This window comes from Dipteris shenzhenensis, chromosome 9 (genome assembly GCF_047967505.1).
Source record: "Dipteris shenzhenensis isolate YYH24624 ecotype China chromosome 9, Dip_SZ_1.0, whole genome shotgun sequence".
NCBI classification, from domain to species: Eukaryota; Viridiplantae; Streptophyta; class Polypodiopsida; order Gleicheniales; family Dipteridaceae; genus Dipteris; species Dipteris shenzhenensis.
Genome location: NC_141604.1, coordinates 47,831,984 through 47,850,816, shown reverse-complemented (window position 1 = coordinate 47,850,816; position 18,833 = coordinate 47,831,984). Strand labels below are relative to the sequence as shown.

Genomic DNA, 18,833 nt, shown 5'->3' with positions numbered 1-18,833 from the left:
ACACAGTAGATAATACACCGAATCTAGTTCAAGGGATAGGCATTATCCCTATGAACAATTTCACTAGTACAAAAGGATTGGTGAAAGATGTACTCTACTTTCTAAAGCTCAGTAAGAACCTCTTGTCAGTAGCTCAAATAACGGAACACAACTACAGAGTCATCTTCGACGGAGATGAATGCGCCAATTCACATGTGCAGATACTCCTCAGCAGAATGCAAGAGCTGAAAGGAAGAATGGGACTTTAGTAGACAATGCTAGCGCAATGCTTAGTGAGAAGCATCTTTCGAATCAGTATTGGGTAGAAGCAATAGCCAGTGCAAACTACTTGCTTAATCGGCTTCCTACCGAACCAATTCAGGGTATGACACCTTATGAAGCATGAACTGGACACAAGCCAGACATTGGGCATCTCTGCATATTTGCTTGCATAGCATATGCCCACATACATGATGATCATCGCATGAAACTAGATGCGAAGTCACGCAAATGTATCATGGTTAGCTACATTGAAGAAAGCAAAGCATTCAAGTTGTATGATCCCATCAACCCCGCAAGGTCATTATCTCTAGAGATGTAATCTTTGATGAGGAATCAGAATGGAAAACCTCAAACACACAGGAGATAGACACACTGATTTCACAATCATCTACAGAACAAGTTGATGAAGAAGTCTTAGAAAGGCAAAGTAATTCAAGTTGAAAATACCAACTATGCTCTTATGACTACCATCGTGGGCTACAGAAGAACCAGTGTACTTCGAAGATGTAGATGAGCCAAAATGGCAAACTGCTATGAATGAAGAAATGGATACTTTGTACAAGAATAATACTTGGGAATTATGTGACCTTCCACCAGGAAAGAAGGCCATAGCAAACAAATGGGTATACAAAGTAAAGTACAATCTAGATGGAAGTATTTAAAGATACAAAGCCACACTAGTTGCAAAAGGATTTGCACAGCAATATGGTCAAGACTATGATGAGACTTATGCTTTAGTAGCAAAGATGGATTCCATACGGTTCTTGATATCACTAGTGACACTCCAGCAGATGGAATGTGTACTAGCTCGGTGTCAAAAATGCATTTCTCAATGGTTATCTAGACGAGGAAGTCTACATGCAACAACCAGTAGGTTATGTTGAACCAGGAAAGGAGAATAAGGTTTGCCATCTTAAGAAGAGTCTCTATGGCTTAAAGCAAGCACCCAAAAGTTGGTACAGCAAAATCGACAAGTATTTTTCCGATCTAGGATACATGAAATCCAATGCAGATCATATTCTCTACTACAAACTTCAAGGGGAAGACATTACTATTGCACTTTTGTACATAGATGATCTGATTGTGACAAGAAGCAAGGATAGCTTCATCAAAAGGCTAAAACAAGACTTATCTACAGAGTTCGACATGAAAGATCTTGGACTTATGCACTTGGAATTGAGTTCTAGAGAGATTCAGAGAGCACCTCCATGAGTCAGCTCAAATATGTTGACAGTCTCTAAAAAAGTTTCATATGGCAGATTGCAAGATTGCAACCACTCCCATGGAACAGAGTTTGAAACTTACTAAAGATTCAGAAAAGCCTATAGTCATTGACAGGTACTACAAGCAGCTCATCGGATCTTTTTTATATCTGAACTATCACACGACCAGATATTTGTTATGCTTTAAGCTCACTTGCATAGTTTATGGCAAATCCAAAACAGTCTCACTAGAATGCAACCAAAAGAGTCTTGAGACACATTAGAGGTACAAGACAGTTTGGAATAGAATACAAAGGAAGTCATCCATGGTTGCATGGATACTATCAGTGACTATGCCAAAGATCATGGGACCAGGAGATCAACACATGGATATGCATTTTTCCTTGGTCAAGGTACTATATCATGGTTGTCAAACAAACAACCAACTGTTTCTTTGTCTTCGACTGAAGCAAAATATAGGGCACTCACTACAGGTGCATGTGAGGCTATATGGCTTAGAAGACTATTGTCAAAAACAGATTACTTTGATGAGTCAAAGACAACAACAATATACTGTGATAATCTAAATGCACTAACCTAACCCTAAATGGGTTTGTATATATTCTACATTTTCAACTAAATCTAGTGTACAGTTAGTCATTTGTGGTGTGCTCTCTAGTTGTGCCCTCTCTCCTCATCTCCACTCTTCTCCTCTCTCCTCTTCATATTTGACACATGCGATATAAATTCTCTTGCATGTGACTTGACAAATCTATCCGCACTGTGAAATCAACAAGCTATAGCCTTTTTGATAATGTTGATCAGACATCATGTTAAAAGGTAGCATACACAAGGACATGTTTTGTTGCATTTAGCATCCATCACATTTTATTGCATACAACACATATATTAGTGAAAATGACCATGGGCTTGTCTAATTATAAGTAGGAATGCTCCATGGCATGGTTGCATTGCATTATTTCCAAGGTATCATTTGACTCCTTTGATTTTGCAAGATAGTTGCCATTGATGTCAACATTGTTGTTGATGATGCTATGGATATTAGGTTGTGTTGTACCAATGCGCCTATAGTAATGGGATGAGCATTTGGATAGTTCCAACCCCATTGTGAACAAACAATGTTGCTATGAACTATGCATTCACACTTGATTTTAAATCAATAATATTTTTGGAACATCAATAGCATCCATATCATTTGTTGAAGGAAGTTGCATTCTTCTAGTGTAAAAAGTACAACCTTATGTGACTAAATATTTGAAGTAAGACTATTGTTTCGAGATTACTTTTAGTTTCAATGGATAGAGCATCATTCCTAAATTCATTAGTGTCAATCTTGTAAACTTTCTCTAAAATTTCTTACGTCTATTGTATACTTCCTAATTTCTTTAGGAGTCATAACTAGAATACCTTCATAAAGCATTGGCATATTTAAGGACAGCATATCATTTCTACCCATGATCCATGTGTCTAACTTCTCCACATTGGAAGTTTTGTGTCTCCCTTTGAAAGAGGATTACTCAATCCTTGATACTTTTGCCATTGGAAATTCACTTGTCACTAAAGCAAGCTTACTATAAGAATTGATTGGAGGTCATCACTTCTATGTCAAAAGGTTTATGTCCATTGTTTCCAATATTGTTTCTCTAACAGAAAGCTTATGCCAAAATTAGTCTCCAGTTATGCTTCTCTTTGGAAGGCATTATACAAGATCATGATAGAGGAATTATGTCATGGAACCTTCTTACAAAGGATGTAGATTTCTTATGCATGAGGCCTCCATTATTTGTAAGTTGAAAATGATACACAAATATGTGTGCATGAAGCGCCCTCTAAAGGCTATGCTATGAAGTTGGCATATTTGAAAAAAGTTGACAATTTTGTAAAAATCTTAGATAAAACACAAGGGATTGCAATATGGTTGTTGCATTTAAAGAGTGTATGTGTCAACAACCATCAGAGCATTCTACTATGAGGACCGATCTTTGTTGCAATTATACTAGAAGCGAAAGAAGCCTTTAAATGTGAAGTTACTAAATAAGATTAAAATTGATTTGAATCATTATGTTTAACAAAGGATAGAATTGATTTGTTGCAATTATATTAGATGCAAAAGAAGCCTTTGAATTGGAAGTTATTGAATAGGATTAGAATTGATTTGAATCCTTACATTTGACAAAGAAGTAGAATTGAAAATTTGCTTGAAATAATGATAATGAATCTACTTTGAGCTTGTGATCTCAAAAAATTCAGATGTCAATGGTACTTTGGTCTATTGAAACAAGCTAATTGTGGAACTAAAAGCATGGAAGTTGCACCTGTGTACCAAATTTAAAATTATGATGTTGGAAACTTCATGAATCTCATGGAAGACTTGATAAATTTCTTTCCAAGCCCAATTGTCGTATGGCAAAAGATCATGAAGAAAGAATCCAAATTGAGACAAAGACACGGAGATTCTAATTTATAGAAAACTGACACATGAACCTACTCATTCAAGTTGAAATTTCTCTAAAATCGATAAGATCCTAGGCAATTAAGTTATATTTCATCTACAAAATCTACAAATTCTCATGAAAAACCTTCAAGATTTTGAAACCCATGTTTTATGATTTGTTGAGAAAAATGTTTTATGCAAACACTGCAATAATATAGGATGAGAGTTTTAGAAGAATAAGTAGAGTACGCAAGTTTTGAAGCCTTGGAGTTGGGTGGGTCTAGGGATAGACGAACTTCATGCAAGTTTTAGCTCGGAAGCTTGTGACTTTATGTTTGAAAGAAGTTGCTAATGTTGTACTCAAGCGTGCAAATTTCCTACTCAAGCAAATTGGATGCGAGTTTTGTGAGCGCCTCGAAATGAAAGGCTTAGAAGGCCATGTGCTAAATGAAACACAAGAGCTTGCAAGGGTGATGCTTGTATAAAAGGGTAGGCTGTGGAAATATCTCAAGAAGGCATAAGTAAAGCATGTGAGTTGGATAGGAAAGCATGTGAATAATATAGGCAATGGGCATGAGTGGTTGTGACCTCAATGGCCTCTCAAAATTCTTTAGCCTTTCTATCACCCTCCTCTTTCAACACACAGTGAATTTCTTATCGACGGCTTGCAAAATCGATTTGTCCGAACCTATTTTGTTGCCCAAACAACTAAGCCGCCACACTCATCAAGCAACCACAAAAATCTACCCAATTATGTGGATCTATCCCACCTTTGCCACCGCATTCAATGAGCAAGGTGATCCTATTGGCCATTTACGCGACTACTATCTAGATGCCACATAGGGATTCATGCCATCTACACTAGTGGTTGGTAAGCCACACATGGTATTGAGCTTGGACTTTGTGACCCTTGCCTAGTCACCTTGGCCCTAGAGGCCTTGAATCTAGGGGAGCACCATGTGCAACCCCTTGTCCCTAAAGCCAAAAGGAAAACAATTACAAGTGCAAGTGGTGCCAAAGACAAGTGCAAGGACTTGGATGGCACCATAGACACATGAGACAAACCTCTTACTTCCACAAGAAAGGGGAGGCAATGTTGTGGCACGCCCTCCTACGAACCAAGGAGGGGGATTCCACCCTCAAATAATTAGGACTATTACTTCACAAAGCTTCAAAACCGGATTCCAAAAGTTAGTTACACTCCAAATGAGGAGCAACAAGCTCTATAGCTTAACATCCAATGTGTACTAAGACCTATAATCCTCATCTCCTTGGCTAAGCACTATTACTTGGCTAAGAACTATTATTTGAACACACAAACCAAAGCAATATGGCTTAAGCTTTAAGCAAGATGGGAGCCCTATGGCTTTGATGCACTATTAAGGAACCGGGGCGAAGGGGAAGAGAGAGAGAGAGAGAGAGAGAGAGAGAGAGAGAGAGAGAGAGAGAGGAGCAAACACAAAAACACATAAAATGAAGATCTTCCTTTGCATTATACAAACAAAGAATATATTATCTACTAAACCCTTTAGAGTTTGCTTTAAATAATGGCATAAGTGCATTCACACATCCTAAATCTATGCACACTATTAGTACCATTTACACTCTCAAAGTAGCCTCGTCCTAAGCTCATCTAGAATTGTATTGATATGTAAAAGTGAGCATGAGCTAGTGATCCAAGCCTTCTTGGGTGGCTATTATGCCTGAGCCATAAAGCAAAACTTTAGGACCATGCTTTCAATTCCTCTTATGAGCAATAGCAAATGTGTATAAGGGAGTGAGTGAGGGTTATGGGGAGATTAAACATAAAAAAGCACACCAACATGAATGAGAAAGAAATGGCTTGCACCCAAGCTACAACATGTTGCATTGAAGGCATTCTATACCTATTGCTCAGATATATATATATTATATGCTAGGATGTATCTTCATTGAGATGATCTAGTTATTTGAAGGTGCGATGGCTTACGTGGAAGATGGTCATCTCACGCCCAAGCCATAGCTGCTCAAAGCCATCAAAAGGCATGCAAACAAACAAGTGCTGCATAGGAATGTTGATGGGAGAAGACTGCCTATGGATACATGTGATAATTTAAGGAGAGTTAGATGTGATGAAGACCTAGACCTCACATGTATGGAAGAAATGGGGCTTGCACTCAAGCTACCATCTCAAGCGAAAGCTCCTCTTGCATGTGATCCATGCGACACATTTGTTCTCATAATATTTCTACAAAATGTGGTTCACTATCTACCATTTGGCAAGATATCAACCCCTCATGCATGTTCTTCTACAAAATATTTACATGCATGGATCAAGATTACAGTTGTACTACCACCCTATAACCTGTGACTAAATGCCAAACATGATGTGGTTGTAACGTAAGTAGAAGGGTTTGACTTTGCTACCATGAACCAACTCATGTAGCCATTGTTCTCGATGATCCTATGTGTCCAAGACTCAACTTATCCAATAGGAAATCATATTTTTTTCTAGATGCTTTCTAATTATATGCCAATCATGCCAAACTTACCTTCTTTATTGCATTACCTACTAAGAACAGGCTACGAGTTAGACAAATAAGAGAAGCACCCGAGTTAATATTGTATTGCCCTAGTCTCGATCACCGAAAGGCTAGGCGTAATGAATCCCAATCCAACCACCAAATGAAATGGAGAATTGTTGAACAAGCATCTTTATCAACTTGTCGAGGATAATAGCTAGAATCAATCCTATGCATCATCATGAATTCTTTAGCTAGAATCCACAATACTCTATCCATGACATGAATGCCTTGGTCACTCAAGAAAAGAGTCTCAAGTTGGCACTTTGCGGGCAAATTATGGCACAAAAGGTCATGCATGCCAACTCTTGGTGGACAAGCCTACTTCAAGACTCGCAAGTTATTGCAACTAGTGTCATCCATTATTAGGACTCGGCTTTATGGCCCCTTTCAAATAATTTAGCTCTTTAGCTCTAAATAAATACATAATTGTGGTAACTATTATGGGCCAAAGCCAAATCATTCGAGGTTAAATAGCTCAAACTACAACTTGCTTCTTGTGAAAGAATATCGTTTGTGAGCTTGGACAAAGTTTGTGAGAAGAGTTATTATAGACAAATGTTTGACTAGATCCACATGCTTCTAATTAATCACCTCAAATTCAAATAGTGAGGCACCTGGTAACTTGTTTAATAGCCTAGACTTTGTTTATACCATCTCATTTGGGATAGGCGATTTGCTTCACAATGGCCTTTCCATATCTTGTGTATTGTTTTATTCTTGCAACAATAGCGTCCAATTAGTTTTGAATGACTACTATGTTGATCATGTACAACATGGCCTTATGATCCACGTAGAATACAAAAAGGTTTCGAATCAAAACACTTCTATACATAATATGCCATGTTGAGTGGCTCTCTCTCGATGTTGTCATAACATTCAAGAGGTACAAGCATCTTGCTAGCGCAATACGTAGGGTTTTCCACCACCTCTTCTTATTGAGCTAGTAATACTCCAATGGAGAATCCTAAAGCATCCAATGGTGGTCAAAAATAAGATGCCATTGTGGATATCTTAGGATTGATGATATCATCTTGCAAATCTTTCAATTCTCAAGACACCCAAGCTTGCTCCCCAATCCACTAGAAGTTTGTTTCCGTTTTAGCTACTTGATAGATGTGTCAAATCTTGTAGGAGTCCTCTATAGGATCTTGATTGGAGCAAGCATAAGTTGGGCAGCCTTTTTATCGCCTCCATCTTATATCTCTGGACATAATCCCATCTTTGGAGATGTGTGACTGAGTCCTTATTTGATATAAAATGCACATATTTCATGGTTTCTAGAGATACTTATCTCACAACATCAACAAAAGACCCGTGGCATATAAGGTGAACTCTTTTAGCTTCTAGACACAAATCATCAACTAAAAATGGCCTTGAAGTGGAAAGATCTTTCTAACTCACGTACAATGGGTTATATAACCTTAAGGGACATGTCCATGAACTTTGTTGATTAGTCCCTAAAGGCTTCTACCATAAATCTCTGAAATGTTGATGGTGCATTCCATATTCCAAATGGTATTACCCTACCAATATAAGCTCCCATTTGGTAAAAGTGGTTTTCCATTGGTCTTCCTTGACTTCACAAATCTTGTTATATCTCCATCTGTGAAAGCGTGTAACTCATGATTAATGACTTGATCTAATATTCCATCTATGAAGGGTGCGGGAAATGGGTTTAGGTATTGAGTACACAAGCTCAAAGCTTGCCATTCACCTGGGGTACTACCATATCTAGAAGAGACAATTGGTCATATCCATTACATAAGAGTGTAACTCATGATTGATGACTTGATCTAATATTCCATCTATGAAGGGCGCGGGAAATGGGTTTAAGACTGTCTAGGTATTGAGCTTCCAGTAGTTTACACAAACTCAAAGCTTGTCATTCACCTGGGTACTACCATATCTAGAAGAGACAATTGCTCCTATCCATTACATTAAGGAATCCAGCATGTAACAACTAATCTAGTTCTTCCTTTACCCTTACAGCATAATTGGGTTGATCTTGAACCTTCATCGCCAAATTGGTTTGGCATCATGTACGAAGGGAATTCGTTGCTGACATATCTTGGGTTGAATACCACTCAACTCAGTATAGTCCCACCTGAAGACCCCTTGGTAGCTGAGTTATAGCTGCCTTTGAGAAAGTTTCTCCAAGAACCCTTTTGAAGTTAATGCATGTGCACATCTACAAATAGATACTCTTACGCTTGTGGACATTTACAAACGATACTCTTATGGGTATCATGACTGAAGCAGATGACCCTATACTACACTAAACTACATGCATTAGACGCTTTTGCTAGAAGATGGCTAGCATGCAAAAGCAGACAAGCCTTAAGCATCCTCTTGGACATCCTTGTTGCGTACATGGCCCCTTAGCCCAAAAATAAGGAGCCAAGCATATACAGTGGAAGGCTAGCAGTGACTGGCACAACGTCTACCAGAAGGCACGAAGGGCAGGTCCTAACACAACGAAAAAATCAGCTGACCTTTAAAACCTGCAGTCAGGGTTTGGACTGGTTTGCTTGCACATAAGACTAGCCTAATTGCCATCCTGCAACCATCTGGAGTAATAATATGACTGGCTCTTCATACCAAGGACAAAGCCATGGCTAAATATATCAAACCTCTATACTTACAAACGTACCTGACCCATAAAACTGTTCCATCTAAACTGTGATGAGTCGCGACAGTCTCCCAAAACCACACTGTCTCTACAGATAATTGTTTATCTAAAGTGTCCATGATTAAAGCTGGCCACATCCAACAAAATCATTGGAAAACTCACATCCAACCAAGATGCTTACAGAATATCTGTATTTCTGCAACCATGGAGTTTTCAGGAAGACAGAAAGCAGGAAACAAGTGGATTTTCACAAATTTTCCAGTCCAGCAATGACTGTCAGTCTTACTAGCTCCAAGACTTATAATCAAAGATGCCAAAAACACAAGAGAGCTTATTAGAAGCCACCTGCCCCTTCAAAGGATAGACATAGACAAGCTTTTGAGGAATGCACAGCCAGAAGCTGCAAACATACCTTCTAAAAAAATAATGCCTGGATGCATCACACCTATAAGCACTAGGCTGATAAACCATACACAAGGCAAACAAAGAATTTAAAATGATTCCGTAGACCACGAGGAAAAAAGGCTAGTGAACACTCGAAATCGCTCTATTAGTAATATATCTTGTTCTAGGATCCATTACGATGCCCTTTCCACCATTTACCTCAAGATCATGCCTGTATCACAGAGCAATTTCAGCTTTAGTCACACATCATATAAGCTCTACCCTGGTGATTTAACTTGCAGGATGCATGCTGCTTACTGGAAAACAAAGTCTGGTATGGTCAACTGCTCCCGAGGTACATATCTGAACAATTGCAGTAATCTTTCCACATATACAACCTTCCTCCAAACCTTGAATCAAGAAAATGGAAACATTCAGTTAGCCTTAAGATATACAGAAAACGAATGGCAATTAGATCTGTTCTTCTAAACCAATGCAACTTTCTATTGAATACCTCTGGCTCCACAAACAGTTGCAATGCCAAAACTGTAGCCTTCAAACCTAAAGTAGGATGGAGAACATAAATTGCCTGCAAACGTAGCGGGACAGATTCAGTATCGACAAGCACTCTAGATGAACGAACTTCTAATAACAAGGATCACTTTCATTCTCTTCCTCGAGTTCATATAACACTGGAAAAAAATGGATTCTTGTGATGTTTTATACATCAAAATGAAGTTGAAATTTATAAACTAAAAATGTTAACTTATGAAGCTTAGATGTCACTCTAAACCAAAGCTTCTTTTTATGTGACATCTCCATGACAGAGACATAATTACCACTTCATGCACCTCAATAATGTTGAGCCACGTACAAGGTCAGTTTCTGCTCATGTACTCCCTTGTAAAAGTATGACACAGTTGACTGCTGTCCAGCCGCTTATACATAGCTATGGGATTAGTGTTGTCAGTTCTACTCTGAACCCTCAGTTCTCTGAAACTTCATCTATAAGCCCTACCAAAGACACTTGAAGAATTTTGTCTTGCCAATACTAAAGGCATTCGATGCACTTGAAGACCAAGGGGAGCACCACCCCATAACAAACGTGGAGTACGATGATTCACCCTCATGTGATGTTGGGAAAGGATGGTTCACACAAAATCTCGCCTAAGAGCACAAAGGCAGCCCACATGTCGATCTCCATCCATGTGGACCACCTAGGTCCTATAGAGTTGATGTTGGGCCACATCGCCAATATGAGTTGACCAAGAAGGCCATTTGCTAATGTCTCACCTTGTGCGGCCCTTAGTATATAAATAAGAGGCCTAGCCCTTAGTTTTTACAACCATTGAAGCTATGAGGAAGTGCTCAACTTGGGGTACTGGTTAGATTCATCCCCTAGTATGGACTTGTAGGCTAGTACTAGTTAGTTCTAGTACTTATTATTTCATTTTTAACTAGCTCAAATCTTATAATATGAGTTGATCAGACTAGGGTTTAGGGTTATCCTTCATAGGCTTTTACTTTCACTTCAATTGTACATTTTGGTGCAGTACACTTTCAATTTTACTTATGTTCCACTTTCTGGCTGTCGGATTTATGCTCCCTTGCACCTCCCCTTAGTGGTATCAAAGCAAGTTGTCCTATGCTCTTCCAAGATATGGACTCGCGAGAATGTCACAGATACAGCCTCTCCCACCACCAGCTTCAAAGCAATTCTCATGTATCTAGGCGCCTCCTCTTGCCATTCCAGGAGCTGCCCAACAGCTGCGTACTGAAGCCTAATTCGGAGCTGTTAGCGATCATTTCAAGCTCTTAACATATGAGTTTGCTGCATCACATCAGGTCTTGCAAAAGTGCAAAGGGTGCTTGGGTTAAGTTAGTGACACGACCCCAGCACCACTCCTGAAACCTCTGATCTGCAAGCAAACACAAGAACACACCAAACGTGAGGATTCTGAGCAGGCTGCTCACCACCCAACCATGACACCTACGGGATACGATCCTGAATCAAGAGATGTCCCCTCCGAGCCACGGGCTGAGCTACTGGCATGAACTCTCAACTAGATCCTGACCAGCCTGGTGTCTCATACCTCCCGGTGGCACCTAGAGGCCTAAGATCTACTACTCGGCCTTGGGCTACACAACGAGGCAGGCGCGCATCCACGACTCAATCCAAGATTAGACCTAGCACTAGGGAACGAGACTTGCTCCCATCAGCTCACCGAAAACTGAACCTCTGGGCCCCTTATATAGAATTGGACCCAATGCGCCACAAATAGCGGAGACCTCTAACTGGTTCGTACCCTTGCCACTCAACCCGAGAATCAAGCCTGCCTAGCCCTAAGCCTCCCCAGGCTACCTGAGCTAGTCTTGTGTACCCCAGTACAAGTCAGATACTAATCCGTGCACATGACATACTTCCCCTCCTTTAAGAACTCACTCTTGAGTTCGCTAGAAAACCCGGGAATGTCCTCTCCAGGTTAGGTAATGTCTCCCATGTTGCATACTCCTCAACACGATCCTTCCACTTGATCTTGTATTCTGTGATAGTTCTATTCCGAATTTATCTTCCATGAAATTCAAGAATACTCTCAAGTTCGTGTGGAATAAAAGTCAAATCAGTAACTTCTATTATTTCTTGAGGAGAAACAAGTTGATCATCCACACCCAGTAACTCTTTCAATCTACTAACATGAAATACTTGATGTACTTTAACATCAAGAAGCAATTCTAGTTTATATGCAACTGATCCAATTCTTTTAATAATCTTGAATGGACCGCAATATCTAGGGGATAATTTCGGAACCAAACAAATACTTAAGCTCTTGGATTCCTTGGGAATACGTAAATATACCATCGTCCCTTCAGAGTACTCTCTGGGTGAACGATGCCTATTGGCATAAAATATGTCCCGATCTTGGGTACTTCTAATAGACTCCTTGGCAAATTGCAACATTTCTTGCATGTCTTGCAAGAATGTCCTTGCAGCATCATTGTGAATTCCCTTGAACCCAACCATAACTGGTGACTTAGGTTGAAACCCGTACATAAGCATAAAAGGATTGTGACTTGTACTTGAATGCTTTGCACTATTATAAGCAAATTCAATCATGGGTAGATAGTCTTCCATGAAGACTGTCTCTTAGAAACATATGCCCGAAGCGTATCTTCAACCAATTGGTTAACCTTCTATGTACTGCCATCAGATTATGCATGATCTGAGAAACTCATACTCAGAGTATTTTCCAACTTCTCAAAAACTTAGAGTCCCTGTCATTGACTATGTCAGAAGGCAAACCATATAGCTTAATCAAATGGTGTGAGCTAACTGAACAGCTGATATGGTCGATCTAGTAGGTAAAAATCTAGCCATCTTTGTCAAACAGTCAACTATGACCCAAATGGAGTCATGACACTTGCACGTTCTAGGAAAACCTGTAATAAAGTCCATGGAAATACTTTCCCCTTTATTACCAAGGATTTGCAATGACTGTAACAAATCCGTGCTTCTAAGGCGTTCTGCCTTAGTAACCTGACAAACCCAGCAACCTACCACATAGCTTTCAATAAATGCACGCATCTTAGGCCAATAAAAGGTAAAGGTATGTTTCACAAGAGACAAAGTCCGATGTATACGTAGATGTCCAGCACTAGGAGCATCATGACACTCCCAGAGAATCTTGGATCGAAGATCCAAAAGATCTGGTACACATATCTTTCTATTCCGGAACAGCAAGCCGTTCCTAATCATCCACTGACCTCTCCCCGCCGCTACCATAAATGGCACAATCCCTGAGTCCTGGTCAACCATGAAGCTCCCATCCTAGACCTTCTACCAATAAGAACTGAAATGACTATCAGTTGCGCAAAGCTCTCTCAAGGATTGAAATAGGTCTGAGGATATTTTCGTAAATGACATAGCATTTATAAACTTGATTCGACTTAAGGCATCCGCCACACTATTCATCGAACCTTCTGTCCATCTAGCCTTTCTTCCCCTCAATTCCAACCCGTCACACACATACTTGATTGGCTGATGATCTATCAATACGAGAAACTTGGAACCATACAAGTAGTGTCTCCAAACCTTTAGAGCATACACAACTGCATATAGTTCTTTTTCTAGTGTGGACCAATGATATTGGGTGTTACCTAGCTTTTTACTTTCAAATGCTACAGGTCTGCCCTCTTCCATGGAATAAAGCTGCCCCAATCGCAAAATCACTCGCATCGGCCTCCAGAACATAAGGCCGGGTAGGATCGGATAATGCAAGAATAGGAGCTTTGTTGATAGTTTGCTTCAAGGTCTCAAAAGCCTTGTAAAATGCATCATTCCAAGAGATCGGGTGGATAGACCTGTGTCCACGACCTTTCAATATGCTGGTTAGGGGTGCCATGATGTGAGAATAATCACGCATAGACTTCCATAGAAAGACCGTAAATCCTAGGAAAGAACGAAGTTGTTTCACTGTCTGAGGGATGGACCATTCCAAAACCTTCTGGATAAGATCTAGATCAATGCTGATACCTTCGGAAGAAATCTTGTGTCCTATCTCCTTCATAAAGAAGTCATATTTACTCATCTTGGCATTGAGCTTATGCTGTCTTAAAATAACTAAGACAATTCGGAGGTGACCAATGTGATCCTCTAGCGATCGGCTATATATCAAGATGTCATCTAAGAACACGACAACGAATTTGTTCAAATAATCTCTGAACAAAAGGTAGCATGAGATAATACGAGAAACTAGTAGTGGCCATACATAGTACGAAAAGCAATTCTATCTATGTGTTTAGCATAATTACGGATTCGGTGATAACCCGTACACAAGTCAATCTTAGTGAAGTACTTCGCTCCAGCCAATCGTGTTGGAAAGGAGTCCTAGTGTGTGTGGTCCTAGTGTGCGTGGTCCTAGAGTCCTAGGAGAGTCCTATAGTTGTGTGAGTGAAGAGTCTTGAGGCCACTTGTGCCACCTCATGTGGTAGGTGTGATTCCTCCCCTAGATTACAGGATCTAGATTCTCTTGTGTGTGACCTCATCTATGAGGTATCAGTGTGAGAAGATAAAGCTTGCCCAGCCTATAAATGAGGCCATGTACTTGCTACGATTAAACAAACTATCAACATCAGCTATTGTGCCTCAGCTTTTGTCTCCAATCATGTGATGAGTGTCTCTCACCCTCTCCCCATTTTCAACAAATGGTATCAGAGCGGGTCTTCCCTGACTGAGCCTTACCTCCACCGCACGTCGCCATCTCTACGTTGCCGTACAGCAGGCCCATACCAAACAGCCTCGAAATCTGCGCCACTCCGATGCTACTGCCCTGATTCTCCTCTCCCTTGCCTCGTCGTTACCCTCTCCATCATCTTCATTTTCAGCCCGCAATAACGTGCCCCTGATGCTGCGCCATTCTGCCCGCTATCTCCCCCGTACACCTGCTGCTTGCCTGCCGTTCGTACTGATGGGCCATTCTGTCACAACTGCTGCATGAAGGAGCTGATCTATATCGACATGTGCTACTGATACTCACGCTGGATGTTGCGCCCCTTTATCTCTAATTCCTGCCCGACATATTTTTTGAAGTTGCATCGCTTATCTGCAGCTGTTCATCGTGTATCTCTTGGGCTGATCTCCTAAGTACAGGTCGCGAGGTAGGCAAAGGTTTTCTACATGGCTGCTGTGCGTTTGCATTCTTCCCATGCTTTCCTCTGCAAACTACCCAGTTCGTGATTACCTATTTTGCAAGCTGGAGTCTAGCTTCTGATCTAATGACGTTCCTCTTTCTCTATTTGGAGCTACGTTGTTGATCTTCTTCGTTCGCCTCTCCACATGAGCTCCTACCCAAGCCTCATCATCGACTGCTCTTTAGCCTCAGTATCAGTGTACAAGAGCCCATATCAGCCCGGACCTATGCCTCTCCATTGACCAGCAAACAGTCTATCTGAGATATTCTGCAAACAGTCCGTCTGAGATATTATGCGTTTTCGAAGATATTCTGCAAACAGTCCGTCTGAGATATTATGGTCTGAAGCTCCCCTAGTGTTGCTAGAACACTATGCTCTAGGAAATTTTGAAAAGCCCCCATTTTCTGCAAACCCTAATTTTTGCAGCAACCCTAACCCAAAAATTTAGGGCTTTTCTGTCCTATGTCTTCCTTTGGCATAATTGAAGCTTCTACCATGTAAAATTTGGGCCTTTTTTGAAATCTGAGTAAACATTGTAAGGGATTTAGACACTGGCTGTAATAACAGCTAAGACCTTCCCACCAATGGATAGCATAAAAAAACTCCTCGTTCATCGAGAAATTCTCAGGGAGCAATTTCCCAACTTGGCAGACAAAACTCCGGCTTCTTCTTATGCGAGAAGGCATATGGAATATCACCAATGGCAAGGAGCCAAAACCCCAAGGTGATGATGCTAGAATCACTTGGTGGGAGCACCAAAATGATAAAGCAATGGCTATCATTGGCCTAGCTTTAGCTGACAACCTTATCCACCATGTGGATTTTGATAAGACAGCAAACGACGTTTGGGAAAAGTTAGAGAATTTGTTTGGAAATAAGATCAATAATTCTAAAGTATTTCTCAAACAAAAACTCTTCAAGCTCAAGATGAAGGAAATTGAAACCCTCAATGAACACTTGAGCAATCTTGGGTCAATTCTCCAACAATTATCTGCCATCCGAGCCATTGTTGAAGATGATGATCAAGTTGCTGTACTTCTCTCCAGTATTGAAGACATTTCCAAGTACAATGAGATCCTTGCTGTCCTAAGAGTCAGCCGCAATATGAGCTTTAAGGATATGGTAGCTCATCTCATTGATGAGGACCGTAGGCTTACACAGAAAGCAGAATCTTCCTTTGAATATGGCAAAGCAATCTTTCTCAAGAAGAAGCCCAAGAAGAACGGAAAACCTCTTAAATGTAATTACTGTCAGAAACTTGGCCATCCAGAGGATCGTTGCTTCAAGAAAATGGCAAAGGTACAAGCCAAAGAACATGCCAATCTGGTTGCGGAGTAGAGCGAGGACGAAGACGATGAAGCTACACCTTCTAGACCTGAGGAACAAGCCTGCAGAAGAACAAGCCTGCACTGCTGCTATTTCTGGTCTATCCCTCCATGAGGTGATAGATGAAGAGTGGGCTTTCTAGAGTCATGTGTGTTAGGTACTCTGCCTTGGGTAGTCCCCCTAAAATGATGTAATAATTTGTCTTTTTGTGTGCCTTGTCCTATAAAAGGCTCCACTTATTTCCATGTACCCAATTAGGAGACAGGGGGGGTTGTTATGTCTTTCCTTTATCGGGCCTGGCCGAGTTCCAGGATGTTGGTGTACTCCCTAGACCTATGAGTTGGTCATGCATCCATGCTCAGATTTGAGTCTCTGATCACGTTGACACCTAAGCCATGAGAGTGCTTGGTTCAACCTCTGAATTATGCTCAGCTATTAGCCTCTGAGATTGCCTGGGATGCACAGTCTGGATGATGTCATAGTCTCTCACCCTAGCTCCGAAGGGGGGTTTGTTGGAATTGGAGTCCTAGTGTGTGTGGTCCTAGTGTGCGTGGTCCTAGAGTCCTAGGAGTGTCCTATAGTTGTGTGAGTGTGAAGAGTCTTGAGGCCACTTGTGCCACCTCATGTGGTAGGTGTGATTCCTCCCCTAGATTACAAGATCTAGATTCTCTTGTGTGTGACCTCATCTATGAGGTAGCAGTGTGAGAAGATAAGGCTTGCCCAGCCTATAAATGAGGCCATGTACTTGCTACGATTAAACAAACTATCAACATCAGCTATTGTGCCTCAGCTTTTGTCTCCAATCATGTGATGAGTGTCTCTCACCCTCTCCCCATTTTCAACAAATTGGTCTATCAAATCATTCGAACGAGAAAGAGGGTATTTATTTTTAATTGTCACTTTATTCAATCGTTTATAATCTACACACATTCTCCACCAACCATCTTTCTTCTTTCTTAAGAGGACAAGTGCACCCCAGGTGATTTACTTGGGCGAATATAACCAATAATCAAATAGTCTTGTAGCTGTGATGCTAACTCATCCTCCTCGAGTTGGCTTATCCTATAAGGTGGAATACTAATAGGTTAAGTCCCAGGTACTAAATCTATGCGATGATCTATTGCCCGTTTTAGAGGCAAACCTTCCGGCAGTTGAGCAGGGAATACATCCATGAAATCATCTAACAACGTTCTCAATTCATGGTGTTCAAACACGCTTAAATCATTTTTGTTATTAACAGAGACAACAAATGAAGAAAGCGGAATCAAAACACACTGATACACATCATAATGAGAAGTGTTTATTATATTCCGAAGCTGCATCACAGATACAATAGGTCCCTGACAAGAGGAAATATTATCACACTGAATACAAAATTAGGTGTCCTTGTTTAAAAAAGAGAGTGTATGATCTTTCCATCCAATCCGAATATTGTGGGTTTTAAACCACTCTATTCCGATTAACAAGTCCACATGTTCCAAGTGCATGACATAGCACGTAAGAGAAGCTGTGTGGTCTTGAATGCCGATAGAAAGTTCGTCGACCTTGCGATCCCAAAACTGCTTCCCAGCTGGAAGCTGCACCTCATAGGTATGATCGCTAGGTGTCGTGGACAGCCCCATCCTCTGCACAAGTTTGTAGTTCACCAAATTGTGAGAGCTACCCAGGTCAAAGAGACTGTGAATTCTTTGGTCCCTTACTTCTCCATAAGCTCGGAAAAGGTCATGGGGGACAAATAACGAATTATTAAAAGTGCAATTACAAGAAAGTGTGCAGGTAAAGACATTTACAAAAATACCTATCATCAATGCTTAGTTAGCTCCCTTAGCTTTGGTGCCTTGTCCTGCATGGAGCTTTGGTCCTGGCGCTTGCATCTGGTTCTTACGCTTAGGACAATCATTGCGTGTGTTGCTCCGCTCCTCGCAAATAAAACAATGTCCTTCTTTCTTTAGCTTAAGGGTGCGTAGGAAACGGGCTCTACCATTCTTCCTCTGAGTCGAATTCTTCTTGAAGGCGTTGTCAATTGACTTCGACTCCTCGATACCAGTTGTTGACTAAAAAAACTTCCTCTTGTTCTTCCCGCTCGTGTCGGTAGTAGTGGTTCCCTTTGCACTGGCCATAGTATCATCATAGATGTGCGCATAGTTCATGGCTGCAAAGTGGTACACTTGTTCTTGATCTGAAGCTTATATTGAGTCAGACAAACCATCCACAAAGAAGCCCAATAAGGTGACAGGGTCCATCTTTGTAGCTCTGGTCTGCAAATCACGAAAAATTTGAAGATAGACTTCAAAAGTCAAATTCAACTTAGATATATCGAGGAC

The 18,833-nt window shown here is 40.7% G+C and overlaps 1 protein-coding gene across 3 annotated transcripts in view; it reads right to left on the bottom strand.

Moving 5' to 3' along the window:
• Positions 1-9,348: 9,348 nt before the first annotated feature.
• The window catches only part of LOC147898753 (appr-1-p processing enzyme family protein), a 71,241-nt gene continuing 61,756 nt past the window's right edge, over positions 9,349-18,833 (bottom strand). For 2 of the 3 annotated variants that reach the window (XM_087379081.1, XM_087379082.1), the window contains 3 exons: positions 10,010-10,084; positions 9,814-9,905; positions 9,349-9,727 (listed from right to left, as the gene is read on the bottom strand). In XM_087379081.1, coding sequence (XP_087235207.1) covers positions 9,637-9,727; positions 9,814-9,905; positions 10,010-10,084 — 258 coding nt within the window. In that variant the 3' untranslated portion in view covers positions 9,349-9,636. Of the gene's footprint in view, positions 9,728-9,813; positions 9,906-10,009; positions 10,085-18,833 lie in introns of those variants that run through there. The other variant, XR_015541520.1, reaches the window with a different exon arrangement.